Source organism: Petaurus breviceps, unplaced genomic scaffold (assembly GCF_028583685.1).
Source record: "Petaurus breviceps papuanus isolate PSGF00001 unplaced genomic scaffold, PetGlider_PUasm1.0 186, whole genome shotgun sequence".
In the NCBI taxonomy this organism is placed as follows: Eukaryota; Metazoa; Chordata; class Mammalia; order Diprotodontia; family Petauridae; genus Petaurus; species Petaurus breviceps.
The window spans coordinates 33,582,076-33,605,212 of record NW_027185798.1 but is presented as its reverse complement, the minus strand read 5'-3'; the positions used below and the strand labels follow the sequence as shown (position 1 = coordinate 33,605,212).

The 23,137-nt window shown below is 41.5% G+C and overlaps 1 protein-coding gene across 1 annotated transcript in view; it reads left to right on the top strand.

The window, feature by feature from the left end:
- The first annotated feature begins 384 nt into the window (after positions 1-384).
- The window catches only part of CD160 (CD160 molecule), a 31,434-nt gene continuing 8,681 nt past the window's right edge, over positions 385-23,137 (top strand). Inside the window, exons 1-2 of the mRNA XM_069090169.1 lie at positions 385-2,863; positions 18,802-18,929. Of these exons, the coding sequence (XP_068946270.1) occupies positions 18,854-18,929 (76 nt within the window). The 5' untranslated portion in view covers positions 385-2,863; positions 18,802-18,853. The remainder of the gene's footprint in view (positions 2,864-18,801; positions 18,930-23,137) is intronic.

Here is a 23,137-nt window from a genome sequence, read left to right as displayed (position 1 = left end):
TTCCTTCAAGCCATTTCTTTGTCCAAGTGACTTCTCTATGTCTGTGTCAGTTCTGAGTGTGTATGTGTGTCTCTGATCTGTGTTGGATGAAATGTCTTCTACTGTTCAAGTAGTCCCCTCTTTAAGCTACATGACCAAAACTGGGGGGCGCGTGGGCAATGTGAAGGGGGAAGAAAGAGAAATTCCCTCCTTCCCTCTCTACAGGAGTCTGCTCCATAAGCAGCTCCCACTTGAAATCTTTCTTATTCCTTTCAAACTGAAGAAATTCCTCTGGGACTTCACTATTTAAAACCTCAATGAGTTTGGCTAGTTTGATTACTCAGTCAATGGAGTTCTATTCTTGACTCAGTTACAAAGGTGTTCCATTTTGTAAACACATTAATATCTCTTCCTCTATCAAATGGCAGGGGCAGGGGGGGGGGGGATCACATACCTTCCCCCCCTTTTTATCTCTTGTGGTAGACAATAAATATTTACTGTGGGCTACAGGGGAGGATAGGGATAAGATCAAGGAAAGACCTGGAAAAGTACATTGAGGGGTTAGGGATTGGGAGGACATTAAGGAGATTAGCCTGTGACAGTAGCTGAGGAATAGAGGAACATAAAGTCTTCATAAAATGAAGCCACATTCAAGGAAAATCTTCACTGTTAGGACGACAAATTTGTATTTGATCCAAAAGGCCTTAGGAAATCTATTGCTATTTCTTCAGCTGTTAAGGGTTGAGTTAAAAAATGATTTCTGAAAAATTCTGCTGGCAGTGGTAGTAGGATAGACAGAAGCAGGGAGCAAGGGAGAAAAGATGAAGTCTGGGAAAGCTCAGTATCTGCCTGGAAGCTTATCATAATCTCTACCCAAGGTATTTTAAGAACTTTGTCTCTAAGGAACTTTGAAGCTTAAGTGATAAACTCTGTGTACCCACATTAGGGCTGAATTACTGGGTTATCTTTACATATCTGGCCTGGGTTGCAACAATTTTAATTATTTTATAGCTCATATCTCTGAATGTCCTTATTCCAGTTAATATACTTACCCTACAACTATCCCATAGAGATAGATAAGGATTTATCTCCATTTCAGACAAGGGCAGGAAGAGGGCCATGGAATTCCTGATTATCCCATAGCCAGAAAGTGAAGCCACAGAGAGCAAAAGTCAGGCTAGACCTTTAGCCCTGGGACCTACAATCCAAGGTACTCATGGCCATTTCCTTCTTTCCTTCCTTCCTTCCTTCCTTTTTTCTCCCTTCCTTCTTTCCTTTTCTTTCTCTTTCCTTCATTCTTCTCTTTCCTTCTTTTTCTTCTTTCTCTTTTCTCTTTCCTTCTTGGAAAATACTATTTTCTTCCTCCCTTTCTTTTCTTTCCTCCCTATCTTCCTTCATTTCTTTCTTCCTTTGCTTCCTTCTTTCCTTCCTGGAGAACACTATTTTTAAGTCTTCCAAAATTATCAGTTGGTCAGTGAGCATGGATGAAGCCTCTGCCCTCCTTTTAACCCAAGACCTGGGGTTCCTGTACATGAGTCATTCTGCTCTTGGGAGCCCCAAGGCTTAAGGCTTGGTTTCCCCTAAGTTGTCCCTAACTATATCTCTGACACTGAGCCCACCTGGACAGGTGGGGAGGGGTTCCCCTGCCTTCATGGCCTTCAAGTGTGCATCATATCCCAATATCCCATGCCCTTCCCTTTAAAGATCCCAGATACCAGTAGAAGCTCCTCTGAGTAAGGGATGTTCTGTGGAGGCCTGCCTTCATGTTCTAGGGAGAACCAGGAGAGTGATTTGGGGAAGCCTTTTGTGCTGATCTGTGATTCCATCAACATATATACATACACACACAGAATATGTATATATACACATATACATACATGGTTTTAATATATAATAAAATATATGACTACACATTAAAATGCATTACTGGTATGAGAGGCTTTCAACTGGAGTGAGTAAATAAAGGCTTCTCACCTGTTTCTGAGAGGTTACTGCCCCTTGCTCGAGAGATTCAGCCCATGAAATCACACATCCAACAACCTGCTCTTCCCTTTCTTTCTTTCCTTCCATGATGGAACTATTTTTACAAGTCTTATAAAAGTGACGGTTGGTCAGTGAACACTGAACCAGTGCCCACTCCACACAAACTCCAGGATCATAGGCTTTAGAGAAGGAAGGAATCTAAATCATCTAATCCAATTCCCATATTTTACAGATGAGGAAACTGAGGCCTAGACAGATGAAGTTGTGTTCCTAAGGCCACAAACAAGCAGCAAAACCAGGATCCAAACCCAGGGCCTCTGCAGAGCCATAACTGAGACATTTTTCTTCCAAGGCAAAAACAGTTGGGGAGGGGAGGGAGAGAACACAAGAAAGTCTGACTGAGGTTGCTCTAGGAAAATGGGTAATTTGACTGGAGTCCCTGGTGTTGGAGGGGAAGGCCGGTGTATAAGAGGGATGCTCTGCGGACAGGAACCAGGCTTTCATTCTTCACCAAGCCCTGAGAGTAAGCAGGACTTTCCCAGGGAGACTGTGCCTATGGTCACCCAAGAGCATCTGGGTCATATGGCCCTAGTCTATGGAAGACCAGAATAAGAGAGGAAGTGACCTTGTGACCATGGGCATGGGTGTGTCCTTGTAGGAAGGAACCGACCTCCATCTCAGTATTGGCAAACTAGGACAAAGCCCCATTTTCCCTAGGATAATTACAGCTTCATTCCTCTAAATCCTGATACTTGCCTATGTAAAAAGAAGCCATGAACACTATTTCCCCAAAGGAACTTACCATACATTTCAGAAGAAGAAGCAGAGGAATAAGAACTCTCACAGACCATCTACGTAGCACCATATCCCCAAAGGCAGGATCACAGGACATACTGAGCTGGTGAGTGCAGAAGGCGATAGGGAAAGAAGCTGTTCCTGAGGGAACACGGTTAATCAGGCTAATCTTCTTGGAGGAGATAAGTTTTAAAACTGGTATTAAAGGTGAGGACAGACATCACTTGCAGCCAGCTCTCAGGGAGGCCCTTTTCTGAGCATGATTTCTGGGACGGGTGAAAGCAATGAACTGGGACACAGCAAGCTGAGTGTAGGGCATGAGAAGCAGATTGGCATGGCTGGAGTCGAAGCCATAGCTGGGTCAGGAAGATCAGGGCTTTGCCACTGAAGGTGGGTGGGTGATGGGGAGGGGGAAGGGGAAGATGAAAAGGAGGAAGAGGAGGAGGAGGAGGGTGGGGAAGGGGGAGGAGGGGGGGGGGGGGGTCACTGACCAGACTTCCAGTTCCTCAGCAACTAGAAACAACTAAGCTCAGGAATAACTTGTTAAACTTTCCCCATTGCTGAAGGGTGGAGCTCCCTTTTGATTATTTCTTGATGATGTTAATGATGGTATACAACTTGCTATTACTTTTAAATATATAATAAAGTTATTGATGGGGGTCGGGATCCCAATAGGTTCAGCAGGAATTCTGATCTTATCTAAGACCAGAAAACCTGCAATAGCGTCTGGAAAGAATTCAAGGTCTCAGGCTTCATTGGAGTGAGAGTTGTAGAAGTTTATTGTTATGCTTCCATTCGAGTGAGAGGGGTCCATGCTTTTTCCTTTAAAGGGTAGGGCTGCCATTGTCAGGGCAGACCAGACGGGAGGGGCCTCAGAGCTGACCAAGAGGAGCATGTGAATAGATAGTTTAGATAAGATTTGGGCCAAGCCGAAGGAGACAAAAGGCAAGGAGGGTGTGGGCCAGGCCCAGAAGAAATGAAGAGATTAAGAACAAAGGGGTCACAGGGTATTGCCTCCGTGGAGTGTGGGATAGGGAGAAGGGGCAGATCTCAAGGGTGGGAAAGGACAAATTGCAGTTACAATTGAACAAGACTGGTTTTACAAGTTGGTTTCACAAATTGACCTAGACCCCAGGTACCCCATCATTATCATGTAAATTTCTTTTTTTTCCCTTTTTTCTCCTCCCCCATTCTCATCCTAGAGACGGCTGCTGTTAGACACAAATATGTGTACATGTGTGTGTATATCATACACATATATACACAAAATCATTCTATACATACTTTATCAGTCTTTAAAAGTTGATTTGAAATCCTTGTGTGTGTTTATGATGCTTGTCTTAGACACATTACTTGCCAGTTACAGCTTTAGTTGGAGAAAAGATATGGTAAAGGTTATAGCAGAAAAAACAAGTTGAAAAGCAAGGACACAGTTTGAGGAGGCCAGTTAAGGCTGTCATTTAAGGCTGAGCCTTCCCTGAAAAGTTTGTTTTTGCTCCAGCAAGCACAAGGGACTTGCACAGACTTGGGAAGGCTGATCTGTTAAGTGTGGAAGGGAGGGCACACAGAGAATTCACATCACTATTTCCCACCCAGCTGCTTTCCTGGACTTCATGATCCAGCTCTGAAAATTCAAGATGAAACCAGCCCTGAAATTCAAACCTCTTCCCAGTTCCCTGCCCCTAGCATCCCTCCATGGCCTGATAGCAGAAGGTTGGGGTGGGCTCTTCCCAGATCCTCCACCTTAGAAGGCTGCCCAAGGCAGCAACCATGTTGTCATTTCCCACTTGGCTAAAAGCAGCCTCTCCCTCTCCCTGCCCTCCCTCCACCTCTCCCCCAGTTTTTCAGCTTCTATTTGTGTGCCTTCCCCCATTAGAGTGTGAGCTCCTTGAGGGCAGGAGTTGTCTTATGGCTTTCTTTGCATCCCCGGGACTTGGCACAGGGCCTGGCACATAGTAAGTGCTTAATAAATATTTATTAACTGACTTGACTGTAAGAATGTAAGTTGGCAACAGTGTATACATGTGGCCAGAGACTGAATGAAAGCAAGGAGGTCCATTCAATCAAGCAAATCAAAAAGAATTTATCTAGGGTTTACTATGTTCCAGGCACTGTGTTAAGCACTAGGGATATTAAAAAAAAGGGGAGGAAGAAAAAAACCAACAACCTATCCCTGCCCTCAACAAGCTCACATTCTAACAGCAGAGACAACTTGTGAACAAGTTCCATACAAGATAAACAGAGTGTATGGAAGGGAGTCTGAAAGGGAAGGGGTTAGCAGCAAGGGGCATTGGGAAAGGACTCTTTTGGGAGCTGGGATTTGAGCCGAAACTTGAAAGAAACTCAGGAAAACTGAAGGCAGAAGTGTGGAGGCAGAGCATTCAAATGCCAAGCCCCGCTCGAGGTAAGAGCGTGGCCCGGGGTAGAGAGAAGGGAAAATCCCTGGCCTGAGGGCATGGTGGGCGTGGTGGGGGCGGTACCCAGGGGATGGATGACAAAGGAGACAGCAGATCTGAGAGGGCGCTGCCTGAAGTTGAGGTGCACGACCTTCAACTTCCGGCACAATCTATAAATCCTAGAGATGACCAGTAAAGTACCTCTAAGTCCCCCAAAGGAAAAGCACCAATGCGATAAATGAGTTACACAGTCTCATATGCTTTATAAAATCTCTCTACCAAAGGTATCCAGGTGGCAAAGTGGATAAAGCACTGGGCTTAGAGCAAGGAAGATTTGATTTCAAATAAAACCTTAGAATCACTTTAACCTCTGCCTGCCTCAGTTTCTCCTTGTGTAAAATAAGGAAAATAATAGCACCCCTCTCCAGGGTTGTGGTGAGAATAGAAATATGATATATCTGTAAAGCACTTTGCAAATCTTAAAGCGCTATATAAATACTAGATATTATTATTATTCCCTCAAACGACACCGCGACTGATAGCTCTCTCAAACTCTCTATTTCCGAAATCTAATTCAGCAAATATTTACTGAGTGTCCCGCACTTAGCATTTCAATGGGTGGGTGCCAGGAGGGATACAGGAGACACTGAATTGATCTCATGGTTGTTGGGGGAGGGATGACTTCCCAGAATTTCAGAGGCTATCCAGTCCAACTCATACCTTTAAAAGAATCCCCAGGGGCGACTAGGTGGTACAATGGATAGAGCACTGGCCCTGGAGTCAGGAGGACCTGAGTTCAAATCCAGCCTCAGACACTTAACACAAAACTAGCTGTGTGATCTTGGGCAAGTCACTTAACCCCAATTGCCCTACCTTTCCCCCCCTCCAAAAAAGAAAGAATCCCTAGAAGATAGCAGACAGGTGGTTATCTAGCCCAACCAGCATGAAATCTCAGAGTTGGCAGAGACGTCAGGGCCCATATGTCCAACGCATATCTGAAACAGAATCCTATCCACAACATAGTCAAACCTTTGTTTATGTATCTCCATCGAGGGAAGGGAGTCCCACTGCCTCCTGAGATAGTCCATTCCACTTTGGGATAACTCCAATTCTTAGGAAGTTTTTCCTGACATCAAGACTAATTTTACCTCCAAGTGTTGCCCTCTGGCGTCCAGCAGAACAAATCAACTCCTTCTATATGACAGTTATTCAAAAACTTGAAATAACGTCTATCATGTTCCCCCAGAACGAATCCAGTGAAGTCCAAATCTATTGAACCATCCATTCATTCTCCATTGGACCAAATTACCTCTTCCATGACTGGTAGTCAAAAAGTCATGAAGCCAACCTATGATGCTCCCCACTCTCTTTTCTTTGCTTTCCCCTGCCTTGTGTCCTCCAACATCAGGCCCGGAATGCCTTTTGATCTTTTCATTCTACCCCATCCCAACCCTGGTCAAAACTTGCTCATAGGAAAGGATCTGTGTTAGGATGGCTGTCCCCTCTCTGAGCCTCAGTTTCCTCACCTGTAAAATAAAAAGGAATCATTAGATGACCTCTAAGCCTCCTTCCTGCCCTTAACAGTCTATTATTGTACCACATAGGACAGTATCTATTCCTAGGCTAAAAAAAAGGAAGAAGAAAAGGAGGAGGAAAAGTACAAGGAAGAGCTGGAGGAGCAGTGGAAATATCTAGTTGAGAAAAAAGGGGTGAAAACGGAGGAAAGAAGTAACCTGACCCTTGATAGCCAAAGGCATCCTCTGTGGTTTTAAAGTCTGCACCTACTAGCTAAAACAATCAAGCACGTGACAGAAATAAAGGAAGTGGTAGTGGGGGAAGGGTGGGAGTAAATTCAAATTGAGTATTCTGTTGCCAGAGCCCCCCCAGCCTGACTGCAAAGAAGCCCAGCTCTGGATCTAAGGTAAAGAGGTCTCTGTGTGCTGGGTTTGCAATGGGAGGTGGGAGACATGGGCAGAAAGGAGAGCAAATAACACAAGGACAGCCACCTACAGGGGCATCCCATGGTTCATTAAATAAAGAGCACATACATCTTAGTCTGCCATTCAAAGCTTTCTCTCCTTTATCTGGATTCAATTTACCTTCCAAACTTTAGTTGATGGTACTTCCCTCCCTATACTCCCCAGACTTGCCCTCTCCAACCTCCAAATCTTCCCCTGTGTTTTCACTTCTGTCCCCACCCCATCCTATCTTCACCTTTTGCCATCCGTTCCTTCTTTTAAGACACAAGTCCCATGCCACCTCTTTCATGAAGCCTTCCTTACCCCCATAGCTAGAAGTGATCCTTCCCTCCATAAATCTACCAGGACATTCTATTTAACACACATAGTAGGACTACTATTTTTGACAGAACAGCTATCAGGACACTTTCTTAGGTCTAATCTAAATCTTTTTGCTGTGACTTGAATTATCAGCCAGGATGAATGATGGAGGAGGGAGGGCTACTTAGTGGGGAAGATATCAGGACAGATGTGGGGCACAATCCTTAACTTTGGGAACAACTGTCACTCTTCTATAACTGCCTCCATCCTTATTGTCACCTCCACCACTGCAGAGAGGGAGATAGATTCACTGGTCTGGGTGGGCTCTGCCAATACTTAAGGGACTTCACATCTCTTGATCCAGGTAGGTCTGTTGATTGTAAGAGAAAGGACTTTAAGGTGCTTGAACATTTCAGGCAGTATGTATCTGAGGAAGAAGTGGTAAGAGAAAGAGTATTTTTCCTAAATCTGAATTGTGTAGTCTGAAAGCACTAGGAAAATCTGAAAATGAAGAAAAAGCTGACTGCATCATTCACAGCTAGTGGTCTGATTGTTTTGTAACTTCAAAAGCTTCAAGGATTTGACTGTATGAGAATTTGGTTGTACTGAATGTTTGAAATACCTGGATCTATTGACTAGTGCGTAGGTATTGTTTTCATTTTTTTAGGTAATTAAAAAAATGTTTAAACTTAAATACAAAAGGAGAAAAGGGGGGGAGAAACATTGCTTTGTATACAGAAGACCATAAGAGAGGATTCAATATAAAGCAATAAATTTTTATTTCAAGAAAACCTATATAATAAATACTACACATTTCAAAACTGCGCAGCTTTTCTTTGCTTCTGTTAGTTTCCTTTGTTCTCTGCTATGCACTTTTTACCTTTTTCCCTCTTCTCCCCCCCAAAGAAGGTTTAGATCATATATTCTGATCTGAGTTTATTTGTATAAAAAGTTTTTTATGTTTATGTGCATATAGTTCCTGTTTTTGTTTTGGCAGGTATATACTCAGGTATTATAAATGATCTAAAACAATACTGAATAATATTGCAGACACATAGTGTAGTTTCTTTATTTTTCACTTTTGATTAAATCTAGTTTAGCTTTAACTTTGCCTGAGATCACGATTACTATGCTTGTTTTTTAAATATTAAATTCTATTTCTGCTCTTTATCTTATCTCTGTGTGTATCTCTCATTGTTATGTTTCCTGAAAGCAATATACTGTTAAATTCGAATTGTTATAATCGATACATACACATCTACACTGATACACTTACAAATCATGCTGATTTCCTCCCATCTTCTGTTTCTAAAGGTGGATAGCCTCTTTCTTCATAAATCCAAGTCTTTCCATGTTTTTCTATCATATCAAGTCCCTTATTCTCTCCCCCTACACCATAGCAATATTCCGACCCAATCATATTCTGTCTGAGAGATTGTCTATGAAAGTTTTCCCACTAATTTTCTGCATTCCTTCTGTTCTTGGCTTCATAGTTTTTATTTATACAAGATAATTTTAATTTAAGATAATAGAAATTATCCTGTTTTACATTTCAACAATGTTCTTGCCTTATAATATAGTTTAAGGTCTGATATTACTGAATCTACTTCCTTTACATCTTTTTTCCTTGTTTTTTTTTTTCTGAAGTTCCTGACCTTTTGTTCTCCCAAATGAACTTTGTTATTATTTTTTTCTAACTCAGTAAAATGAGTTTTTAATAATGTAATTGGAATGACATTAAATAAGTAGATTTGTTAGATAAAATTGTCATTTTAAAAACTATATTGACTTTACCTAACCATAAATGATAAATATTACTTCAATTATTCTGATCTGAGTTCATTTGTATAAAAAGTGTTTTATGTTTATGTTCATATGGGTCCTGTGTTTGTTTTGGCAGGTGTATACTCAGGTATTTTAAATGGTCTAAAAAAATACTGAATAATATTGCAGACACATAGTGTAGTTTCTTTATTTTTCACTTTTGATTAAATCTAGTTTAGCTTTAACTTTGCCTGAGATCACGATTACTATCCTTGCTTTTTTAAAATATTAAATTCTATTCCTGCTCTTTATCTTATCTCTGTGTGTATCTCTCATTGTTATAATGTTTCCTGAAAGCAATATACTGTTAAATTCGAATTTTTAATCTGTTATCCATTTCTGTTTAATGGGTAAATTTGTTGCATTCACATTATAAGCTACAATTACTTAAATATTTTCCTCCTTCATATTTTTTTCCTCATCATCCTTCTCACTCTATTTACCCTATCCCTTTGCTTTACTTCCACCTGCTACCTTGCCCTTCTATTCCTTAACCAACCCACCCCTCTAAGAGTCTCTCCCTTATTCTCTTTCCCCACACTATCCCTTTGTCTTCTTATTTCTTTCTAAATTTAGAAGACTTTTATACCCATATATATGTGTGTGTGTCCCTCTTTAACCCACTCCCAATGACAGTAAAAGTTCCAGCACTACCTGCCCTCCCCTAATAGCTTATTCTGTGTCAGTTTTTCCTTTTATATCTCATTTGTATGAGATAATTACTCCTTTTTATCTCTCCCTACAGTTTTATTTTTTCAGAATTACCCGATAATACTTTGCTCAATCTAAGCCTTTCTTTCAAATTACTCAAATAATCATAATCAAACAATCATAAGAGTACCTTATATTTCTCCTGGATGTTATATGTTGTATTTTCCCTTAAGTTCTGGGGGTTTTGTCGCAACAAAAAACTGAAAGACTTTCAGTTTGTTAAAGTTCCATTTTTTTTTTCCATTCAGAATTATACCTAATTTTGCTGGGTAAATTACCCTGCATCTTAACCCCAGCTCTTTTGCTCTACAGAATATAGTATTCCAAGACCTTTGGTCCTCCAATATTAAGTAGATGCTAGGTATTATGTAATCCTTACTGTAGATCCATGATATTTAAATTGGTTATTTTGTCCTTGTTGCTTCCAATATTTTCTCCTTAATCTGGGAGCTTTGAAACTTGGCTATGATATTCTTGTAAGTTTTCCTCCTCGGATCTCTTTCAGGTGGTGATTGGTGGATTTTTCTATTTCTACTTTGCTTTTTTGTTCCAGAACTTCAGGGCAACTTTCCTTGGTAATTTATTGCAATATTGTATCAAGATTTGTTTTTTTAATCAGAATTTTCTGGTAGTCCAACTATTCTTACATTATTTCTCCTCTATCAGTGGTTTTTCTAAAGAGATGTTTCACTTTCTCTTCCTTTTTTCATTCTTTTCATTTTGTTTTATGATTTCTTGGTGTCTTAGAATGTCATTAGCTTCCTGGTGCCCAATTCTAGTTGTCAAGGAATTATTTTCTTCCTTAAGTTTTTCATTCATAATTTTCTTGAATTGCTCTCATTTCCCCCCCTGCTTTTTCCTTGATCTTTCTTACTTGATTTTTTTTTAAAGCAATCAGGGTTAAGTAACTTGCTCAAGGTTACACAGCCAGTTATTTCTGGGTGTGGTGCTAGTTATCTGAGCCTGGATTTGATCCCCAGGTCATCCTGAGGCTGGAGCCGGTGCTCTTACTCGCTGAGCCACCTGGCCGCCCCTCTTACTTGATTTTTAAAGTCCTTTTTAACTTCTTCCAAGACCTCCTTTTGTGTTTGGGACCATTTGACATTTCTCATTGAAAAAGGAGTAGCTTTTTTAGCTCCATTATATTCCTCTGAATATGAATCCAGATCATCTTTATTCCCATAATAACTATCTATTGTCGGGTTCTTTCTCCTTTGCTTGCTCATTTTCATTTATTTATTTTTTGTTTGTTTTATTTTGTTTTTAGCAGCTATTAATGTAATCAAATTGTAGTCTTGGGGAATGATGTCCCAAGCCTCAGGTCCTTCTCATTGCTATTTTCTGAGGTCTATCTTGGGGCTCAACTTAAGGCTCTCTACTCCTAAACCATGACTAGGGCCTTCAGCCACACTGTCCCACAAACGTTCTTGCTCCCTGTGGTACCTCCAGTGGCTGCAAACTACAGCTGCCCTCTCTGTCCTGGCACTGAAACCAGGGACTCTGCCCTTCTGCGAGTGCCCACAGGCAACAGGGCCCCTGCCCCTCACCACGTGTGTACTAGCTCCTTCTCCCTGCAACCAAAGCCCTGCCATGTTCAGTCAGCACAGTTGTGCTGGGTGCTGGGCATTTCTCAACAGTTGAAGGTCCTTCAATCTTTTCCTACTCAGCCATCAGATCTGGATCCTCCAGCTCAACAAGCCCAGCCTTGGATCACCTGAACCTTTGTGGAAGATGTCTTAGCGATTGATACTGAGCTTACAATTCATAAAATCCCTTAAATCTTTTACATGTTCTCCAAATCTAAAAATGAAAATGAATTTTTTTTTAAAACCAGTCTTGGTCTAAATCTTAGCATTGATGAGAGAGAGAGACAGACAAACAGACAGAGAGACAGAGAGACAGAGAGAGAGCACTAAGCTTTAAGTTTGGCCTCTTTGAAGGCTAGAGAAATCCTTTTTGAGTGTTCCGAGTACTATAAGAAACTCTATGCAGAGTACCTTCAGGGCTGATGGCCACAGTCTGGACCAGAGAGAGAAAGAGAATCCTGACATACCTCTATTCTGATCCTGAGAATTCTACAGTTTAGACTCCCAGGGGTGGGGAACCTGTGGCTTCCAGGCCACATGTGGCCCTCTAGGGCCTCAAGTAGAGGCCTTTGACTGAATCCAAATTTCACAGAACTCACCTTAATAAAAGGATTTGTTCTGTAGAACTTGGCCTCGGTCCAAAGGCCACACCCAAGGACTTAGAAGGCCGCATGTGACCTGGAAGCCAAAGGTTCCCCAACCCTGGTTGATCTTCTCAACCTGCTGTTATTTCCCTGATCACTTTTGAGTGGATGCTTAATGAGGGATGGAAATGAAAGGCTGTCCCAGCTGAGCTTCGAGAAGCATTCCTTTTAACCCCAAGACCCAGAGACTTACAGGAGGCCAACCAATGGTCAGTGGGTGGGTCAGTAGATTTACTAGCATGTTGATGCTGAACAACTGACATTGTCAATTTTGCTAAGACAATTCCTGCTCTCCAGTGGAGGAGACAACATGTAAACACTATATGCAAACAAAGTATGTCCAGGATAAATCGCGGGTTTGTCTCTGATGGAAGACGCTAAAGTTAAGGAGGATTGGGAAAGGGTTATAGCAGAAGATGGGACTTTAGCTGAGACTTGAAGGAAGCTTGAGGAGCCAGGAGGTGGAGAGGAGGAGGGAGACTGTTCCCAGTATGAGGGCAGACTGGGAAAATGCCTGGAACCAGGAGATGCGGTGTTTGATCCAAGCAACAGTAGAGAGGCCACTGTCACTGAAATACAGAGTATGTGGAGGGGGAAAAGGTGGGAAGGTAGGAAAAAGCCAGGGGTTAAAGGGCTTAAAAGCAAACAGAAAATTTTATATTTGATCTTAGAAATAATAGGGAGGTTACTGAATGGGGAGGGGGCTTGATATAATCAGACCTGCACTTTGGGAAAATCAACTGGATGGCCAAGAGAAAATGGAATGAACTGTGGAGAGACTTGGGGCAAGGAGACCAATATCAGACTATGCAAGAGCTAATTATTACATTTTCAGTGTGAGCATTCACACCTTGGAAATTGCAACACTAAACATCAGGGCCTGATTTGTTGTTTTGTTTCTAGACTTAAGAAAGTAATGGAGAAAGTGTTAATAATGAAGATTAAATTTTAAAGTGTGACAGTGGTTTTTTGAGATTTGGTTGTTAAACATTTAACAACACACCCATGCCACTACAGGAATGGGACGATGGGAGTCTTTAGTGGCAGAGGAGAGAAAGGGGTGTATATGCTGATGTTACAAAGGTAGACCCAACAAGATAGTTAGGAGAGCAAGGGGGTTTGCTAACACTTGGAGCAGGATCCACTCATCCTAAGGGGAAGTCCCACGAGGTGCCAGTCCCAACCCAATATGGCTCATTTTTATGTCCCTCCCTAAAGGTCATTCTAGTTCCTGCCTAAGGGCTAGAAGAGAGGAAAGAAAGAGTTGATTTAAGTCTGTAATGGCTCCAAGCGACCCTTGAAGGTCCTGGGTTATGCCCAATTGAAAGGGTAATTGAGGAGTCATGGGTTGATTCTAAAATATGAGATCATAAAATGACTGATATGGTTTAAGACAATACTCCCACCCCAACCCTCCCTTCACCCCACCTCCCTAGCTACTCAAATTAGAGGTGAACACTTCCCCTTTATCATTATTGGATTAGATATTCAGAATTTATAACCTACCACCAGGCTGAAACTGAACCACTCCACCACTCCAGGATTGGGCATAGATACTGCCTTCTGGATAATGGAATTTCCAGTGGCACCAACTTACTAGACTATAGAAGACAGTACCCTCTAGTGGTCAGAACACTGAACTACCTGCCTGGAGATGCACTTTATATGGAAAATAAAAATCACAAAATCAAACTTGGAAAGGCCCTTGGGGGGTCATCTTGTTCAGCTTCCCAGGCCATTAAAGAATCCCTTCCCTTTTTTAAATAGTATTTTATTTTTTCCAATTATATGTAGAGACAATTTAACTAAAGAATCCCTTCTAAAGCATCACTGGCAACCTCTGCTTAACTTATTCAAAAGATAGGCAACTTTATTATCACTTTCCAAGACATCCTGTTCCGTTTTTGAAGTTTTCTAATTGTTAGAAAATTTCACTTCTTGCCTAGATTACTGTAATAGCTTCCTTGTTGGTCTCTGGGTCTCAAGTCTCTCCCCATCCATCATCTAAACAGCTGCCAAAGTGATTTTCTTTTAGCAAAGACTTGACCATGTCAATCTCCTATTCAATAAACTATAGGGTGGGGAGGGGTCACATGGTCATACCTTCACTTAAGGAAAATCAAATTGACAGCTGAGTGGAGGAGTAGGATCTGGAAAAGGGAGACTTATGGTGGGGGGATCAACCCTATTTCAATAGCCCAGGCTTGAAGTGATGAGGGCCTTTACCAGGGTGGTAGCAGTCAGTCCATCGATAAACATTTATTAAGTATCTGCTGTTTGCCAGATATTGTGCTGGAGTGTTAGAGGAAAGACAGGGTTTTATGCAAGAGATTTTACAAGGGTAAAATCAACAGACCTTGGGGTCAAAAGCTGGACTGTGGAGTTAATAAGAAAGAACAAAGAAAACCTATGGAGGCCCCTATTTTAGATCAACTTCTCAAGGAGTTTAGCCACAAAAGGGATAGATGTAGGATTTTTTGAGGATGGTATGATATAATGATCATGACTAAGTCTGTAATGATTTACTAATGACCATGATTTATGTCTGTATTGGCTCCAAGAGACCCTTCAAGGTCCTAAGTTACGCCCAACTGAAAGGGTAATTAAGAAGTCATGGATTCCAAAATTTGAGATCATAGAATGACTGATATAGTTTAAGACCATCCCCCGCAATGGGTAGACTCCAAATATGGTCTGAACCAGTGCAGAGTGCTTTGGAATTATTACCACTCATGTTCTAGATACTATATTTCTATGACTCCAGCCTCAGATTAGCATGAGCTTTTGGGGGCAGACATTTCGCAATGAAATGCTTAGGTCTTTCATATCTTCCCCCATTCTATATTGGTCTCTATCCATATTTGCAAACATGTAATTGATTATAAATTCAAAGGACTATAGATTTACAGCTAGAAGGGACCCTAAGGGTCAACTAAGTCCAAACTGGCATTTTATGGATGTGGGGGCTGAGGTCCAAAGAAGTTAAATGACTTTTGCTCAAGGTCACTCAGGTAATAAATGGAAAAGCTAGGATTCAAACACCAGTCCTATGACTCCAATTCCAGCTGTCTTTCTACTATACCAAGCAGCCTTCAAAGCTTTATATTTATCCCTATTTTTTCATCTTGCTAGCTCAGATAACCTTCTAAACCTATTGATATCTTTTTGAATTTTGATTGTGTTAATTTAAAAATGTCAGGAGTATTAAAATATTAAAGCTCAGAATGAACTAAGGGGAACAGAAGGCTAAGGTCAACCAAAGGAGTTTTTTGTCTTAGCTAGTGGGGGGAAATAAGGATCAAAGAAAGGATAGGGTTACTGCTCACAAAGTAGATGAGATGAGAAGACAGAGCTGTTCAATTTTTATCTTGCTTTTGAATTATCTGGCAAGGAGAATGATCTCTGGACCGGAAAGAACAGAACAAAATAAAACAATATAGCACTGCAACAAAGATCACAGATTTAAAACCCGCATAAACATTAGTGGTCATATAGTCCAACCTCCTCATTTTACAAATAAGAAAATGAGCCCCCGAAATGCCACTGGTGGGATCTGAACCCAGGGTCTCTGACTTACTGCCAATGCCCAATCCACTGTGCCACAGGGCAGATTAAGAATACCCCTAGCTGTCTCTCAAGAATTCAAATCACCTGGTCCAGATAAGTTACATCACAGAGTCCTGAAAGAATTGGTTAATGTGATTGTTGAGTCACTGTCACTGATAGTCAAAAGATCATGGAGAATAGGAAAGGTGCCACAGGATTATAGAAAGGTAATGTTCTGATTTTCAAAAAAGCAAGAGAATGGAATTAGCCAACTCTAGGTCAGCAAAGTTGACTCCAATTCCTGGAAAAGTTCTAGAACATCTTAAAGAGATGGTTGGTGGTTGGAATCAAGATGGCAAGAGAGAGGAAGCAGTAGAGTCTAATTTGTCCATCATACCTCCTCAACAAAGGTTTAGAAAATGCACCAAACTTAATTCTGTTCAGAAAAACCAAGAGAAAACCCCAGTGAGTTTATTCTTCCAGCCCAGGGCAGCTGAAGGAGACAGAGAGGAATGTAGGTGGCTACTGGGGACAAGGGCTGCCCAGGAGTGCAGGAGCATTACCAGCACCCATGAACAGAAAGAGGATTAGGATAGGGTGCCAGGGCAAGAAGCACCAAGGCAAGGCAGGAAGTACCAGGGTAGAAAGAGATCCCCGGGAATCCCAACAGGAGCTGGGGTCACCCAATGTAGATAGTTCTGGGTCACAGATCCACAGTGGAAAGAAACAGTTATGAGTGATGGCCCTTGCTGTGCACTGAGCAAGGAACAAGATATTAGAAGCAAACGCACACCTAGTTGTGTGACTCTAATCCCGAGAGTGCAGCACAAAATCCCAGACTAACTGGATAATTTCTTATGGTTTTGGGGGTTTTTTGCCTTCTTAATGGGTAGAGGAAAGGGAAGAGAGAAGGAGAGAACTGGGAACTGAAAATAAAAGTGAATTAAAATAAGAGAGATGATTAGTCAATCGTCATCCAGAGATGGAAGTGGTGATTACAAAGAACCAGAATGGCTTCAGTTAAAATAAGTGATGTCAGGAGTCGGAAGCAAAATAGTGAAGTAGCAGGAAGAAATACAGCCAATTCCTTCCCCTTCCCCTCGCCCCACCCCCGACAAAACTACTCCAAACAGATCTAGAAAATCTATCAGATCAAATCCTGACTGGGAAATGCAGGCAAATTATATTTATAGCATTCCCAGTTTAGCAACTCTTGCCAAAAAGGAATTAAAATTACTCCAGAATGATCTAAAGTTCTACAATTGTGTTAAAAAAAAATTGACTTTACAAGAAAAGATAAGGTAGGATGATTGGATGACAAGTTTGTGAGCAAGATATGGGGGTTTCAGCGGACTGCAAAGTCGATATGAATCATCAGTGTGATCCAGTAGTCAACACAGCTAATTTTCTTGCTTGGGTTTTTTTTTTTTGAGGGCAATTGGGGTTAAGTGACTTGCCCAAGGTCACATGGCTAGTAAGTGTTAAGTGTCTGAGGCCAGATTTGAACTCAGGTCCTCCTGACTCCAGGGCCAGTGTTCTATTCACTGAGCTACCTAGCCACCCCTACAGCTAATTTTCTCTTGAGTTACATCAAGACATACTGGGTGCCCAGGACTACAGAAGTCAGAGACCTGCCCAGATCAATCCATCTCTGGAGTATTATGCTCAGCTCTAAGAAGGAAACATTCAAAAGAAGGTGACCAAGGTGGTGAAGGACCCCCATTACTCTAATCTGAAAGTCAATTAAAAGAAATAAAGATGTATAGTCTAAAAAAGACTTAAAAAGAGAGACAGTGTTTTTTGAATTATCTGAAGGGTTGTCATATCGATAAGGGATTAGATAATATTCTTCTCAGCCCCTGATGGGAAAAGGTGCCATAGATGTAAACAAAATGGAAGCAGATTTAGGATTAACATGATGGGAAAATTGGAATAGAATTGTCCAAAAGGGGACCTGGTTGCCTTGGGAGATACTGGGCTTCTCCATTACTAAAGGCTCTTAAGTGGACGGTCACTTGGGAAGTTGTGGGGCAGGTTCATGAAGGGGTCCTAGGAGATGGCATCTGACTTCTTTTTCAACTCCAATATTTTGTGATTCTAAGTAACAAGACTTAAAACCAGGATTTGTCTCCTAATTAAATGCTCTTTCCCCTGCACCACACAGTCTGCACATCGGAATGCAAAAATTTGACAAACAGAAGCTGTCTGGGTTTATGCCTCCATCCTAGGCAAAAGGGAGGCCCTGGCCTTCCTCTGCTGCTGTAAACCTCCAGTCCTCTCCGTGTTCATCCGCTCTTTCTCTAGTATCATCGACTTCTCCCTCTCCATGGGGGCCTTTCTGCCTGTTTTTCAGCATTCTATATTCCCTCCAAACTTTCAAGAAACCATAACTTGACTCTACCAGGTCCCATTCACCTCATATTTAAACCTTTTTAGATAAAACTTTAAACAGTTGCAATCTTTATTTTGTCACCACCCATTAATCACCTTGACCTCTTTTGTTGTTCAATCGTTTCAGTCATGTCTGACCCCTAGTGACTTTATTTGGGGTTTTCTTGGAAGAGATATTGGAATGGTTTGCCAGTTCCTTCTCCAGCTCATTTTAACAGATGAGGAAACTGAGGCACACAAGGTTAAATGATTTGCCCAGGGTCACACAGCTAGTGTCTGAGGCCAGATTTGAGGTGAACTCTGGTGAGCCACCTAGTTGCCTACCTCACAAAGTACTTGTGGGCAAACAGTTTCATACCACTAATGGGGGCTACATAAAATCCAGTTGCTATTATTAAAGGGTCCCCTCTCTCACTATCCTCTCTCCTGGCCTGTGATCTCTGACCCTGCTTCTGTTCTTTTATTCTTTCCTCATTCTGTGCCTCTCATTCCCCTCCCCTCATTCTTCCATTTACTCCTTTCCATCCCAATTAGATGACCCCTCCCTGCCCAACCAACCTTCCTCGTGTGCTCTGGTTCACTGAAACTGAAGCCCCTGAGTGGAACGAGGCCTCTGGTGGTCACCAACCCTCCTCAGCCCCGTCCATTCTGTACTTGTCTGTTTCAGAAAGGAGACTCCGGGGACACCAAAGTGAACCTGACTTTGGGTTCAGCCCTAGATGCTGCCGATGGCGACTGGATTGAGGTGTTTGCTCATGGTTGTCCTGATAGTAGCAGTGGAGATTAAGAGAGCTGGTAAGGATTCCTACATGGAAAGATGATATTTGTAACTCATGAGACCTTTCTTAGCACTAGGGTAATTGGAGGGAATGTTGATATATACATATATATACACACACACACATACATATATATGCATACATACGTGTATGTATGTAGATATGTATGTGTGTGTATATATATAGATATATAGACAGAGGGCACTGGGTGAGTTAAATATGAAGTGATGATATCTAAAAAATAAAATTAAGGGGTATGAGAGGAATATATTGGGAGGAGAAAGGGAAAGATAGGATAGGGTAAATTGTCTCACACAAAAGAGTCAAGAAAAAGCTTTTACAATGGAGGGGAAGAGGGGAGAGGTGAGAGGGAATGAGTCAACCTTACTCATAGGATCTGGCTTTAGGAGGGAATAACATACACACTCAATTGGGCATCTTAGCCTATAGGAAAGTAGGGGGAAGGGAATAAGGAGGGGGGATGATAGAAGGAAGGGAAGACTAGGGGAAGGGGTAGTCAGGAGCAAACGCTTTTGAAAATGGACAGGGTCAAAGGAGAAAATAGAAACAATTGGGGGTGAAATAGGATGGAGGAAAATATAGTTAATTTTTCACAACATGACTATTATGGAAGTGTTTTGCATAACTACACACATATACCTTATATTGAATTTCTTGCCTTCTCAATGAGGGTGGGTGGGGAGGGAAGAAGGATGAGAATTTAAAACTCAAAGTTTTAAAAACAAATGTTAAAAATTCTCTTTACATGCAACTGGGAAATAAGATGTACAGGCAATAGGGTACAGAAATCTATCTTGCCCTTCAAGAAAATAAGGGGGAGGGAAATAGAGGGGAGAACAGACTGAGGAAATGGGTAATCAGAATGTAAGCCATCTTGGGGTAGGGGGGAGGGGAGAGATGGGGAAAATTTCAAACTCAAAATCTTATGGAAATGAATGTTGTCTAAAATAAATAAATTAATACCGGAAAATGTCAAGAGAGAGAGACTTGGTAAGGCCAGATCCCTAGAGAGCAAATCACATCAGGGCATAGCTTGGGAGGGGGTGAGAATGGGAACCCACTAAACATCTTTTTAGGGGAAGGGAGGAATCATTCCAAATCATCCTAACATTTTTCAAAGGACAAACTCCATCTTGGAACAATTCCAGCTCATTTGCTTCCCCAGGCCACTTTACCCCTGACCCTCAAACCTGGCAATGTAATACAATGAAAGGTCTTGGAGCAGGTAGCGAAGGGGTCTAGTTCAAATCTGGACACTGCTTCAGACAATTTCCTTGACTATGCTTCAGTTTTCTCATTTGCAAAAGGGGAATAAAGGTGGGAGAAAGGGTTGGGAGGAGGAATAACTCCTACCTCTCAGTTCGGTGAGGAGTCAGTGTTTGTGAAAACATTCTGAAGACTTAAAAGCCCCTTACAAATGGGAGGCGTTATTATTCTAATTTCTCAAAACACTAGAACATGAAGGGTCCTTGGAGACCAAGGATCACAACTCACTGATTTCCTCAATGAAAAATTAAAGCCCAAAGATGCAAGTGACTCGCCCAAAGTTATATGGAAAGAGTCCAGAATCACTGGAGGGGATCTCAGAAACTTTACTCCAGTCCTCTAATATCACAGAAAAAGAAATGGGCCCAGAGATGTGAGGTAACTTATCCAGTGATATTCAATGTCTAGAAAAACTGAAGGAAGTATTACTAAAGGGTAGGCAGGTGAACATCTGGAAATGGAGGCAATGACCAGAGTCAGCATGAAGTCTCCCTCACGTAGTTTTCTTGTTTTCCAACAGACTTACTATATTGGGAGGTAAGAGGAATGCTGCAAATATGGTAGACATAGTTTATTTAGATTTTAGCAAGGCATTTGATGAAGTTTGTCATGGTCTTCTTGTGGAAAAGATGGGAGAGATGTGGGCTACAATCAGATAGATTCAGAAAATGCTGGACCAAACTTCCTAGTCTTTAGAGTAACACAAAATTAAATGGGCTGTCTTCAGGAGGTAATGCATCCCCCCTCATGAGTGGTCTTCCCATAATGGCTAGATGACTACTTAACATGAGGTACAGGTTGAACCAAAAAGCCTCTGAGGTCTCATCTAACTTTGAGATTCTGATTTTTAGTAACAGTTGTATTCATGGTCTATTTTGGGGGAGGCCATAACACTAACTGAAAAATCCTGGCCCTTGTTTTGGTTGTAAGGAATTCCTATCATTTAAAGGTGGAATTATGCCCCTAACCCTAGCAGGGCCTTCCCTGGAAAAATCTCAGAATCATAAATCTGGAAGGGGCCTCAGGGATCTGTAGGCCCGATAACTACATACCCCACCCAAGGCATGACCTGTGCCAACAACATCACAGTCAAGAGAATATCCAGCCTTTGTTCAATGACCACAAATTGATAAGGAACTTACAAGCCATCAAGGGAAGTCATTTCATTTTTGGAGCTCAGGGCATTTGCTGAAAGAAAAAGGCATAATGGGAGAACGGGGAAAAGAGGAGAATGAGAAGCAGGGTACATAGCCTTGAACAAATCATACTATCTGTCTACCTTCTCTCACAACTCCCAACATTTTATCCAGGTATCAGATTGAAATTAATATTGAAGACAACCTTGGAGAGAAAAAGACAACATGAAATTTGAGTATATGAAGAAAGGGGACTGGCAGCCCCACCATTTTGCTTTGGTAATGAGGGTGAGGAGAGGTCTGGCTCTTCACCTCTAGTTCACAAGACCAACTCATGCTAAGGTCCCACGTTCATTTCCATCCACGGTTCCTATTTTTTTTAAGCAATGAGTCCATATTCTTTAAAGTTTTACTATTTGATAAGCAGCACTGTGTCAAGGGCTATGGAGGAAGATACCAGACAAGGCTTCCCCCCAGAGCACTGAAAAGCCTAGACTAACATATATATAGGCCCAGGCATGTGGTTTAGAATCATATACAGAATCTTGGAATCTCATTAACATAGATTATGAAATATTAGCATCCTACTCACCTACTTCAGAATCACAGAATCTCAGCACTGGAAAGGACCGAGAGCTCATCTAGTACAGTATAGAACAGTGGGTGGAGTGCTGGACACGGGGTCAGGAAGACCTGAGTTCAAATCTTACCCTAGACACTTGCTAACCTGGGCAATTAACCAATCCGTAAGCACTAATTAAACGCTTTCAGTTGTGCCAGGCACTGTGCTACCTATTGAGAATACAAAGAAAGGTTGGGGTGGCTAGGTGGCACAATGAATAGAGTACCTGCACTGGAGTCAGGAGGACCTGAATTCAAATCCAGCCTCAGACACTTTATTAGCTGTGTGACCTTGGGCAAGTCAATTAACCCCAACTGCCCCTCCCAAAAGCAAAAAAAAAAAAAAAAAAGGAGTATATAAAGAAAGGCAAAAACACAGCCCCTACCCTCAAGTAACAAATTCTAATGGAGGAGACAATATTGTACTTAAGTAAGTACATACAAGATGCAATCAGATCAGGATGCCTCATTTTTCAGCTGTAAAATGGGAGGGTTGGACTAGATGGCTTAAGGTCCCTTAAAGCTTTATCTTACATATCTCTCGCCTCTAGTAGGTACTCAGTAAATAAGACTTGCTGGTTAACTGATGATTGACAAGAAGGAACAGAGATCTTTCTGGTTAGATCCTTGATCCCTGTTTTGCCCAGCCTTATTTTTTGTTTTTTTAATAAATCCAACTCAGGTTTTAATTTTTTTAACTGATTTTACTTTTTTCTCCAATAAACAAGTGCTTATTTTCTTTCCCTCCCACTTCTTCCCCCCAAAAAAACTTGGGGTGGGGGAAAATCAAAAAACCTTGAAACAAATCCCCACATTGGCCATGTGAAAAAGCCTGTGGCTCATTTCTTGTTTCTTGAGTCCATCATCTCTCTGTTATGAGGTGGGTAGCATGCTTCCTCATCCATTCTCTAGAATCATGGCTGGTCACTCCAGTGATCATTGGTAGTACTTAAGTCTCTCAAAATTGTTTGTGCTTATGTTATCACTGCATCAATTTTTCTCCTGATTCTGCTCACTTTCCTATTCACCAGTTCATACAAGTCTTCCTGGGTTTTTCTAAAACAGTCCCCCTTCTTTGTTTCTTATGGTGCAATAATAAACCATAATTTGTCCAGTCAATCCCCAGTTGATGGATACTCCCTTCGTTTCCAGTTCCTTGTAACTACAAAAAAGAGCCATT